The sequence below is a fragment of the Coloeus monedula genome, assembly GCF_965178545.1.
Source record: "Coloeus monedula genome assembly, chromosome: 1".
NCBI lineage: Eukaryota > Metazoa > Chordata > Aves > Passeriformes > Corvidae > Coloeus > Coloeus monedula.
Genome location: NC_138781.1, coordinates 69,644,186 through 69,656,830, shown reverse-complemented (window position 1 = coordinate 69,656,830; position 12,645 = coordinate 69,644,186). Strand labels below are relative to the sequence as shown.

The 12,645-nt window shown below is 41.6% G+C and overlaps 1 protein-coding gene across 6 annotated transcripts in view; it reads left to right on the top strand.

Annotated features, from left to right (window-relative positions):
• HIVEP1 (HIVEP zinc finger 1) overlaps positions 1-12,645 on the top strand; it is a 121,509-nt gene that overhangs the window by 67,861 nt on the left and 41,003 nt on the right. For 5 of the 6 annotated variants that reach the window (XM_082288203.1, XM_082288206.1, XM_082288205.1 and 2 more), the window contains exon 3: positions 1,978-2,031. The exons of the other annotated variant lie outside the window; for it this stretch is intronic. In XM_082288203.1, the coding sequence (XP_082144329.1) occupies positions 1,978-2,031 (54 nt within the window). The remainder of the gene's footprint in view (positions 1-1,977; positions 2,032-12,645) is intronic. 6 annotated transcript variants of the gene reach the window in all.

Sequence of the window (12,645 nt, the reverse complement as noted above, 5' to 3'; positions counted from 1 at the left end):
GGAAAAACACTGTAAGATTGCTAGATACATTTTCCTCTGACAGTATTAGTGGCACATGTATATAAAAGATGCTTTGTTTACAGTTCCTCTTATTTTTGTTAGAAATGGTTATTTACAGCCCTTTCTACAAAAAAAAAGTATTAACACATTTAGTATTTCACCTGTAGCTATAATTCAGGAAAATATCGAGTCTTCTGTGTTTAAAGTAAGCCTGCATAACTGGCTTGGTAAAGAGATGGTGAAAGATTGTGCTCTTTTTGAGTTGTTTGTGTTTTTCTTCAGCAGCCAGTAAGTCAGCACAAAAGAAAATGTGATAAAACTTTCCTTTAAATATGTGTGTATGTCTCACTAACCCCAGAGGAAGCAGGAAGAAGTTTGGCTTTTAAAATTGCAGTAGTAGTCTTTCTCATGAGAAGCTCTGAGAGTCTGCTCGGTTAGCACCCTTGTGAGATGTTCTGGTTCATCCTCTGGGACAATGTACGACAGAGAAGTTACTGAGCTTTAATGGGAAAGGAAATCTGGTACTTGTTCTGAAAAACAGAAATGCAGAACCAGAGTGAGCTCAACAAAACTCAGTCTTAAAAGCTGCAAGAAGGGTTTGTTTCAGTTATAATTATTTGGTTCTACTGAGGAAATAATCAAGAAACAATATCAGACTTCAACTGTGAACAAATGGTTCCAACATGCTTGAGTGGTTCAGCTGATAAATAATAGAGAAGTCATTTAAACCCACTTACTAAGAATTGTGTTGAAGAAAGGGCCATTTTTTGAAACCTTGTGTTGCATAGCAAGGCTGAGTAAAAGTCAGGCTGAGTAAAGCCTCCATGCTTGTGAAGAAAGAGGTGAGGACTTTGCAGAGCTGTCCTTCATCTGTTTATGGCAGCCATGAAGTCTGGTATTTCTTGAGTTGTACCAATAGAGTCTGAGAGGTTTAGGATGAATCCAGTTACATTCTGTTCTTTCAATTTAGTTCAATAAAAACTGACACCACCAGGGGAAAAGAAAAAAAAAATACAATAAAAAAAGGTTTTCACAGGTTTTTTAGGAAATGATCATTTAGATCTGAAAGCCATGTTCCAAGCTCAGATTTTGGTCAGTCAGGCCATAGTTTGATGCTCAGAACATCCAGAGAGAGAGCTCAGCCTTTCCCAGTGCTGCTGCTTCTTACCAACACAGCCTTTTATCCTGAACCCATTCAGAGGACTGTTTGCTACCAAAAGAAAATCGTTCTCAAGTTTTTATTCACTCCAGTTGCTCCTTTTTGTGCTTCTTGCTCTGCTCAGACAAACACGCACACGTGCAGAATGAGGTCCCCCCTTCCCACAGGACCGTCTGTGCAGCAGCAGGAGAAGCACAGTTCTCATTCCAACACCAGTATGTCTGAGGGGCAGCAGGTGAACGGAAAGACAGGCTGGGAGTAAAGACTCAGGGCCTCCTTTTGCTCCTGCTGTGCATGTGGGAATTTCTGGTAGCTTCACAGAGGAATAAGGTGGGGGCCACCACTCGCCCCCTGCTGCTCCCGTGTGACAGTATTGGCTCCATTGCTTCACTTAGCAAATCTTGTTTGCTGTTCCTCTCACTATGTTTAATGCAACATTGACTTGTTCTAACAACATTTTTCAAAAATGTATTAAAATACTCTGTAATGCACCATAACACCTATTCCAAAGAGCCCCCTGACTGCACACATTATTATAGATGGTAGGAAGCTACAGTGGGATTAGCTGTTGACTGCAGATCTGATGCCAGTGCTTTTCTTTCTGTGGTTCCATGTAATTTAACATGTCAATAGCCTCCCTGGTAAAACATGATAAAATTTTATATGGCTGTATTACTCATAATGTACCACATATTTACGCATGAATGATATCACTCCTACATATAAACAGATATTTCAAGACTGATTTCAGTAAATGACACACTACAATCTTGCCTTTTTTATATATGTATTTTAACAGTGACTTCTGTTTCTTGCAGACAAAATTGAAGAAGCACAAAAGCAACTAAATGGAACAGAAGACCAACAGAGAGGTAATAACAACCCCCCAAAATAAAATAGAAAATAAATGAAGTATAGTGATCCTAGAGGCTGGTCCAAAGCCTTCCTGTGTCAGTGAAAAGACTTGGCTGGGCTGGGCACTGGATGAGGCCCCAGGCACGTCTGTCTGCAGATCAGGGGCTGTGTCTGTAATGTCCCACTTCAGCTGAGACACAAAGGCTTTGTTTTAACCATTCAAGTAGCTGCCTTGACCTTGATGAGATCGCTGATGAGATGCTGTAGCATCAGGGACCTGCACATTGCTGACTACATCCTGTGCTAACCCTTAGTTCATTATGTGATTTATCTAATCATTAATAACCGTATTTGGTTTATGGTGAGCAATATGTGATGATTTCCAACAGATGCTGAGGAAGGGGACTGATCATCACAGCTAATTTTAAGAAACAGATGACCTGTGGCAGATTTAATCTGTGTGTTAGGGCTTAGAAAGCTGGTGGAAAGTCATTGCATTTCAGGACTGGCTGACGGCAGTGATACTTGTTTGGTCGTGTGATAAATCTCATCTACGTACTGTGGAGATGCCCAGACACAGAGTGGGAACCCAAACAGAACTTTCCCAGGTTACTACTGGGCCCATCATGGGAGAGCCACGAGTGGTCATCTCCACAACCTAGAGGAGCACAGGGGCAGGAAGAAACCCAAATTAAGGATACAGAGAAAGAGAGATCCTGTCCAGTCTCCTCTCAGGCCTGTGCCTACAGAGCCCCAGCCCATGTCTGGGAGTGAAACCATCACCATGCGCAGTCAGGGAACAGCTCTGCAGTTCACTTTTTGGACTAACAGTGTTGCTAGCTGGGGGTGTGGGACACACTGCAGGGTGCAGGGGAAAAGCTTTTGGGGATTGCTCAGGTCATACTACCTGGAATGTCTAGGAGATGAGCAAAAGGTGGAGAGAGTGAGCAATGTAGGTGATACAGGAAGGAACATATCTGGGAAGTGGAGTGATAACTGAATAAAAGGGTCAGTTTGTGTGCTGGCAGGGGCTGGCCAGGACAATTGTCTGGGCTTGTTCTGCTCCCGACCATCACAGTCTGTCCTGTCTCTTCAATATCTCCACACAGAAGGAGGGCTCTAGGAAACAGGGAAGTCCTGAACAGTTCTGGCTGTGTATGCAATGCTCTGTACCAGCAACTGGAGCGGGGCTGCAACCCTGAGGGCTGATAGCGTCCAGGTGCAGCAACTGGGGAGACTGGGTTGCCACTGGGCAGGCTGAGTTTGTGAGCCAAGCTGCTGGTGAAATCCACCTTGGATGCATACATATGTTTCCATCAGTGGACATTTGCCGGGCTTAGCCGGATCAAGGAGCAGGATGACGTAGGAGTGCTCAGAGTGTCTGTCCAGGATCTGTATGTCCAGCCATATATATGTACGTATGTTTGGCGTGTATGTGTTTAAGCTGTGTATGTGTCCCTCTTGGGAAGACATTTTCAGCCTTGCTACTGGTTGGTCCTGGGGGCATGGAGCAGCAGCACCCTCACTTCTCTTGGGCTGCTGGATTTGGCAGATGAGATAATTCCTAGTGTCTGGTGTCAGTGCTTTGGCTTCTTCTGGGTAGGCATTTACCTTTCAGTGGTAGTGAGCTGCCCATCTGGCCTGTGACACATCTGTGAACAGTGTTGTAAATTGTTGATGCTCTTTCCTGGAAGGCTTATTATCTTTCAAAACAATGAACTTCAAAACTTTTTGATGATTAGGGAGCAGAAGACATACCCAAGTGGATCTCAGCAGAGTCTCTCCGAACCAGCATTTGGTCTCCAATGGAGGGAGTAGGACGTACTGTTTAAGAACAGCACATAAGCCTGGTCACTTTCTTTAGCCTATTCCTTATGAAATCCACACACATTGGATTTAGAGATGTCTGCCTCATCCCTTTATTATCTAGACATTCATGGAGCTGTTATCTATGAGTACAGTTGATTAAATGCTGTTTGCACCCAACATTTTCTGGCATCAAACTGCTGTAGTTCACTAGCAATGACATTAAAAATGCATGATTTTATCTTTTCTCCTCAATTTCCAATTTTTTTTCCCATTTTCAACAAGTGCACCCTAGCTCAAGCACTGTGAATTATGAAATAGCAGTTCTACACTCACCTTATCCACTGCCTTCATGATTTTATAAATCTTGTCCATATTTTGCTCAGCTTTCTTCTCTCCAAACTTGTAGCTGGTTTCATATTTCAAGATGTTTAATACAAACTGTCTGATATGAGTACCAGGACTGTGAAGTTGCTCTATGCATTTGTAAAAGGTGGAAGAGAAAAAACGCAAGTGGCTAGAGAGCAGACCTTCAAATGTTTGCAGAGACTTTTTAACAAACTAGACCTTCCATTAAATATTTCTTATGTATTTCTGTTTAGTGTATCATAGATAAGCGGTATTGTCATCCAAACATGAAAAACTTGGCACATAAGGTATAGCTGTCTGTTCTTGTTGCTGTTGGTCTCACAAAAGTAATATTGCTCTGGATGATTTTTTGTGATGAACTTGTTCAAGCTAAAGACGAGCTAACCTCTGCTTTCAGGCATTTGTTCTCATGTGTGGTCCAGTAACATCTTTGCATAAAGGAAGATAAATTCTCTAGTGTAAACTTAGTGATGTACTCTGAAAGGGATGGGATTAGAAAGGTTTATGTGGTGGTAGCACTCAGCTTTCACCATCTCAGAATCAAAGAGGGATTTGACTTAATTTTTGGCTTCTAGCCTAAATTCCTATGGCTGGAAATTGAAAAATAAATTTTTACATCAAAAACTCATATAGAAATAACGGAGATAATAAAGTTACTCTTTTCAAATTAAAACTGTCCTCTGCCACTGTGGGATTTTTTTAGTTTCTTAAATGCCTGGATAGATCACATTCTTGGTAATATGAAGTAAACAAAATTATTTATTTGAAGCTTTACACTCTGAAGGCTGCTGAAAAAAGAAAATACATGTTTTGAGCTAAACAAGTAAATAAAAACATGCACATATTCACATAAGTTATTTTAAATCACAATCCAGTGTGTACAGATTCATGGGAAGTATGATTGTGTTTTTCCTCTTGGTTAATTTATTTTGGTTTTCAATTCATCTAGATCACTTTAGATTTGTTTATTTCCTATCTGAAATGATTAAGAAATGTAATTTTGTGAAATTTATCATAAGTTAATTACTGCTCTGTCAGAGAAGCTGTCAGTGGCACAATGTATTTGTGGGGAGGAGTTTTTCATAAGTTTAATCATGCTGAGTTTCTGCTTAGTAGCATTGTGCACTGATCAGTCATAACTTTATACATGTGTGGGATTTAAGTTGAATTTAATTGACTACAGAAATACATGTATTTAACACCTCATTTTGCCATTAGCTATAGTAATCCAATTAAGTGCAAATTAGAGTAGGACTTAAGCACAGATGAGCCAGTAAATGGGCAGACCTAGCTTTCAAGTTTGCACCTTGGTTATTTATATAAAGTTGTAACTGGAGGACCTGCTTTTTTATTTTTTGAAGTGATAGTCCACTATGGATATTCAAACGGCCTTGATTCAAATGATCACTTGAGACCAGAAATATGTTCATTAGGGGCTGTGCTCAGCTTCTTGCTCAGCAAGTGTGCAAGGTGGCTAATTCTCATGTCTTTTCATTTTCTCTCTGCTGCCCAATTGCCACTCTGAATTTTCAGGAGGAGAAACCATGCTTCTCCTTATCTTTGCTGATATCTCCCAATGCTCGCTCTTTTACACCCTGAGTGTGCCCCTGCTTTGGGGCTGCATTTTGACTTCTGACACAGGTACAGGGTTTCATTAGTGTGATAGAGAAGGTCTTGCTCCATGTGGTGTTCTTTAAAATCTGGAAGGGATGTTGAGTTTGAACTACACAAAACTTCTCCTTGAGAAGGCAGTGAAAGTCTTCTCTGGTGTGGGACTCAGTGGGTATTGTGGGCTGGAAAGCATTCAGGTGAATGCAACTGCTTTATCTTTAATCTGCCACTGGCCATCCTGAGAAAGCCATCCCAAGGATGTGTCTCTGTCTTTTCCCTTCCAGACAAGTCAAGTTCTCTCAAATACTTGTGATTACCACAGAGGCTTCTGATTTGGTCATCCTCAGAAACAATCCAGCTCCTGAAGTGCTGTAAGCATTTTGTTTCCTGCTTTATCCGTTGCAGCAGTTCTTTGCCTGTCACAGCACTCTGGATCCTAGGCACATCAGCCCCACCAAGACCTCCATTGTGTTAAGACTAGTGGAACTAACTTGGCTGTCTCCATACTTCGTGTCAGTAATGCTGACTGCCACCTAAATCTCTCCCCCTCTGCTTCTGAAAATGTTCAGGGAACTCAAGTTGGTGACAAACTCTAGCAGCACCAAGATTTGCCAGAAAATGGATGACAGATTTCCAAAAGGACCATCTCATGGCCTGATGTATACTCTGTATTGCCTACCAATCCTGGGGTCTCTCAGGCTGCTAAGACTCCATCATTTCCAGTAACTGCTTCTTGCCATGTCACAGCCAAAAGGGATCAATGATAAATTTCTGGATAAGATGGAAGAGGAATTTCTTCATTCTCTTTCTCATTCATGGCTATTGCTGTGTCCTCAGACTACAGGGTGGTCTGGAATGGCCTGGAGACATGCATGTATTCCTCAGCCTCATTGGAGTTCAGGCTTGAAGGCAGTCCTGGTTGTTTGTCAGGTGTGAATTCATCCCTCTGAATAAGCTGCTGCCCATGTTTGATCAATTTTTTGACTTTCTGCCTTGTCAAGGTTTTACTCCAGCTGGCAACTAAGCCCCACACAGCTGCTCACTCACTCCACCACAGTGGGATGGGGGAGAGAATCACAAGAGTACAACTGAGAAAGCTGGATGGAGATAAAGACAGTTTAACAGATAAAGCAAAAGGCACTCAAGCAAAGCAAAACTAAAAACTCACTCACCATTTCCTATCAGCAGGCAGGTGTTCTTCCATCTCCAGGAAAGCAGAGTTCCATCACATGTAACAGTGACAAATGCCATCACTCTGAATGCCCCCCTCCCTTCCCTCTTCTTCCCCCAGCTTTATTTGTTGAGCATATGGTCTGGAATATCCCTTGGGTCAGCTGGGGTTGGCTGTCCTGGCTGTGTCACCTCCCAATGCCTTGTGCACCCCCAGCCCACTCGCTGGGGGGGGGGGGGGGGGCTGTGAGGAGCAGAAGAGGCCTTGACACTGTGCAAGCCCTGCTCAGCAGTAATGAAAACATCCCTGAGTTACCAACGCTGTGTTCAGCACAAATCCAAAACACAACCCCATACAAGACTCTGTAAAGAAAATTAGCTCTATCCCAGCCATAATGAGCACATGTAGGAAAGAGGGAGATGGGTGTACTGTTTGTACCTATTTCTTCAATAGGTAAAATTTTAAACAGGTTACTGATTGTCTCTGCAGGCTGTTTACAGGATAACAAATCAATCCTGAACTTATACTTCCAGACCTTCTTAAGGGCATGCAGGTCTCTGCCAGTCTCTTCTCCTGATTTCTTCCGAGAAAGGTATCTCTCTGTCTGGCTTCAAGGAAAAACCTGTTTTTTCTCTCATGGATTTGAGGCTTTGTATTACATGCTACCTCAACAACTGCAGCTGACTTTATTCAGACAAAGCATGGGAATAGTTACATCTTGAACATCACCTTTCCTTCAAGGTCTGTGCTCCATAGCATGGACCAGGAGGCTCCATGTTCTGGTGGCTCTTTTGTTGCAGCACACCTAGTCTCACCCCCAGAAAAGGCAATGCCATAAACAGCAGAAAGGAATAAGCTGTTATTTAAGTTTCAGATCTATGCGTATGTTGGTCCCTTGCAGTTTGCCAGTTCTGATAGTGAGTACTCATTTTGGAATACCCACTTGAGTTAAAGGGTCTGTGCTAAGGTCCATTTAGCACCTATTTGAGTCTGTCATTTGCCTATCAGTCAAGTTGCTGTAGTTTCTCACTCCATCCTTTCCACATTCCTTAAAGAGCTTTTTCAGTTTCTTGCCTTCATCTGGAGATGCAGGAATTTGAATACTAAGCTGCTTATTTTTCTGTGTCATCAGTTTCAGATTCTCAGCATAGCTCTTCAATTTTTAGTCTGTGAAGATGAATTTCTAAGTTGCTCTCACTTATTTCAGAGGCCAGTTGTGGTAGACCTGTCTTGATATCTTCCAGAGGTGCCACGGGTTTGTCCCTAAGACAGTATCAGAATTTCACCCAGATCAGCTCTCTTTCCAGAGTCTTATGCTTTGATATTAGTAGAGCCTCTTCACGTTTATCTTGAGATACAGAAACATTGTTGGCAGGTTCGAGAGTTTTGCTTGACTTGATCAGTCATTGTTCAAATGGCTGCAGGTTCTGTCAGTGGTCACTGAGAAACCACCTCGACAGAACCATTCAAAGCCCTGGTTTGCACTCCAGCAAGGTCCAAGCAACTTCTGGGGTGCTCTTGAAGTACACCTTTATTTCCAGCCTCTGTCATGGAGCTGCCTGAAGCCTCCATCATAATTTTCAGTGGGTGCTGATCTGTCTCTGAAGCCTAAAGGTTGAAGCAGTGTTTGGTGGAGTGGCTCTGTAGTCACTGTTTGCATGCAGAACATGACTTTCCACTTGCTTCCTTCAGTCCCAGTATAGCTGTGTGGAACCACCCCTGGAGTGAGCGGACCTTTGAGCTGTTGTGCATAGAAGGAGAAAAGAAAGGAGAGATTTCGTTCCCCAGCAAATACTCTCTGAGATGCACAATCCACATGCACATATGTTCCCCTCCCACACTTGCAGTCCCTTCAAAGCAATGTGTTGGCATGGAGGAGAGGCAATCAAAATTAAATGCCCTTAACCTTGTTTGCCCATCTGCTGTTTTTTTAACCGGAATATTATTTTTCTAGTAAACTGAACAGCGCTGAGATTTGAGTGAGGAGGTTTGTCTTTATAAAAGTGAGCATGAGACTTTAGTTCACAATGTAAGTTCTGCTGCAGATTCATGGTAGACATATTTTGTATCTTCAGAGTTCTTCCAAACCCTCCCTGCTTTGTCACTGCTCTTGTTAAATGAATGCATGTTGTTGACAAAATTATAGAGGGAGTTTGAAATAAATTATTATAAATATACCAGGATTCTGCTTAGATAAACAAAGCATTGCATATGTCTTACCTTAAAGATCGATGCTGTTTTCATGTTGTCATGTCCCAGCTTACAGACGACTCTCACCAGCCCACCATCTGGCTCCAAAGGAGCAGCCAGATCCCTTCCCTCCTCTCCCCTCCTCATAGGCACTCCCATTCCTGCTTTCTGCCACTACACCTCTCCAAAAAAGCAGGTGGGAGCACTGCATGCTGGTGATGTGCCCTGCTTTCTAGGCTATCACAGAATCATATAATGGTTTGGATTGGAAAGAGACCTTAAAAATTATCTACTTCCAGCTTCTTCCAACCCCTTTGCCATGGGCAGGAACACCTTCACTAGACTAGGTTGCTCAAAGGCTCATCCAAACTGTTGTTGAACACAGCCAGACAGCTGCAGTCAACAGTGTATTCTTTCACTTGGGGGAAATAGGAAGTGGAATGAGAAGGGGAGATACCAAAGAAAAATCTGGAAATGTGATGCTCAACAATTTACATGTTTTGATTTACTAGCTTAGTGTGATGTCATCCTCCACAGATGTTTCCCTGGATTTTTCCAGGAGATTTGCAGGCACAGGAGCTCTCTGGATTCTTTGCTGCTGTGTGGTACCCATGTACTATCATTAGTCCAAAACATTTTCTTTCCATTTTGTATCTGTGGGAAACTGGCTTACTTTTTGGGCAAGGTACATAACCAAGATCCAAAGTTTCATTTTATTCTTTTCATCTTTTCATCCTTATCTTCAGCAACCATATGGGCTAGAAATATAGTCGTTCTAAATGGAAGCATATAATCTTCAAAAATGGCAAGTTACAGTAATGTCGTATTGTTACTTAATGCTGATGAGAGGATTAGCTTGCTTTTTATTTTTTTTGACATACACAAGAACTACCTTCCTTTTACTTTTGAAGTGTTCAAAGCTACCACTTAGCAGTGAGATTTCATGCAATTCACTTGTGCGCTTTCCTGATCTCTGATTTCATCAAGTATTTGTATCTACATTTAAATATGTCAATACATCTGTCTGAGAGGTAGTTTATTTAAATTGTTCTCTGTGTGTCGATCTATAAAGCTTTAATTCAAGACTGAAGTATCTTCCTAAAATATTTACATCAAGTCAGACAGCCACAATTGGCCTAATGCAGGAACTATTTGTGTCTATAGCTCATGTCATACAAGATCTCACGTTTTCATAAAGTCACATCTATTCTTAAAATCTCTGATGTTTTCACACTGAAGGAACATTGTGTGCTGCTAATAACAACAGTGACAACTTGAAAGGTCCTTTCTGTCTTGAGGCACATTCAATGCAGAGGTTTATACCCACAAAGGACAGTGAGAAAACTCTCCTGACTTCTGTGAGAACAGAAATAGTCTCTGATATCATTTAACCTCATTTTTCATTGCTCTTGTCTTCACCAGTTAAGTACATTTTAATGTCCCCACTTTGCCAGTGGGGGCAAACTCATAAAAATGGAGATGTTTATGTGTTCTATGCTCTGAGAGACAACGTTAGAATATGGGCTTAACTCAGGGAAGTTTTCTGGCTCCTGTAAACCTCCTGCATTGTCAGTCAATGTCTGTGTCTGTTATTTCTATTTTAATTTTCTTTGGTTAGTACATTTAGTTTAGACTACTAGCAGCTGAAATCTGCTCGGTAAATCCGCTGCTGGTGCTAGACATAGCAAGAGCTGGTGTTGTTTTGACAGGCAGACAAACAGATTTACAGTTTTAAATTGAACATTTCATCCTTTGGAGCTATTATGAGAACTCGGTTAAAACATTAATGGGATATTAAAGTAGTAGTATTTTGACTTTTCCTGACAAGTATGGCAAATTTTCTGAGTGACAGTTCAGCAAAAGAGATTCCAACCTGCAAGTATAATTTTCAAAGGGACATTTTACAAATTAACATTATAAAACAATCATTGGAAAAGCATGTTTCTCATAGTAAATGGAAAGTATCTATTCCAAATCCACTGTACAGTACATTGTTAAATCAGTGGCTGTGTTTTCAGACATGGTAACATTTTGAGCTTGGTCCTGCTTTAATGAATAGAAGGATTTCTTGCAACTTTACAAAATCTGAGGCCAGAACAAGCTCATTTTTGTGGTGGGAGGATGCTGAGCTAACAAACTGGCTAATTTGAGAGCATACCTACGCACGCGCGCATAGTAAATTCAATAGGGTGCTAATTTTAGCTGATGTGAGCTGGGAGCAAGCCAGTTGTGGAAACGCAAGGTTTTTTACTTGTTAGCTTCCTTGTAGTCTGCCTTGCATATGAGTAATGGGTGATTTTTTTCATACTTTCCTGATACTCCTTTAGCTCAGGGAGTTGTTAGTTTCCTTTGGTCTGCTTCAGAAGGGAAAATATAATGTAAAGATGGATGATGAATGATGAGTTGGATATAGTGTACCACTCTCTGGTAACTATATGCTTATGCACTGACCTGGATGGAGCCTTTCCTAGGAAACTCCTTGAATGTGTGGATGTGTGAGAGGGCAAAAAGAGAGACTGTGCACATCTGTGGAAAAGAGCAGGTGAGGCTGGGGGGAGGACAGAGCTCTGAGTAGCTCGGAGGTCTCAGCACTGGGGACCTCCCACTGATGCTGAAGCAAACCTACCCTGGGGTAGATTGTCATTCCTACCTCCAGCATGACACACCTACAGTCTGGATATTCCTCGATTAGGACATTCCTCATGTCTTGATTTCCATCAAATGAACTTACTCTACTTTTGTTGTGTTCTCAGCACCATTTAGTCCCAAAAGAAAGACCCACTGTGTGGGACTTTTCCTACTCTCTTTGCCAAGCCTCCTATTCCTTTCTCTGTCTTTAAATAGTGAGGTTGTTAGGTGTGAGCTCTTTCCTACTCTTCATTCCTAGTGAGTTGCTACAGGCAGTATGGAAATTGCTCCATTTGATCCCTGCTTTTCAAACGGAAGATTATGTTAAAGAAATGCAGAGAATGTGACTAAGGAGCTTGTTCTGTTTGAACATCGTTATGTGCAAGGATGGTTTAGTTAACATCTTGTTCCTTTCATTTCTGTTTTTTTCCCCAGACTCATGTTTGGGTATTTTGTATTCAGTGTCTCATCTGACCATGCAGCAGTTGCTCTCTGCTGAAAACCCTTAAACTGGCTGCTGTTTCATGAGCCTGTCTATCATTCTTTTTTCATGGCCTTTCTTCTTCAGTGGTGTTAGAGGTGGAAGCTGTTCTAATGATTTCCTAGCAAAATCCTAACTTTCCAGTAACAACTGGACATCCGTAAATTACAAACAGGTACTTCAGTTGTGAAACTGTTGACAACATTGCCTGACACTCAAGGAAAATTTCCCTGAGCTATTTTAGTTAATTTCTGGCAATGTACTTTCTTTAATTATTTATATTTAAGCAGCTTTTATTTTTACATGAATAATTAGGTGGAACTGGTTTCTGCTTTGGCTTTGACTGGGAGCTCATTAATTTGTCTTTTGGAGGCA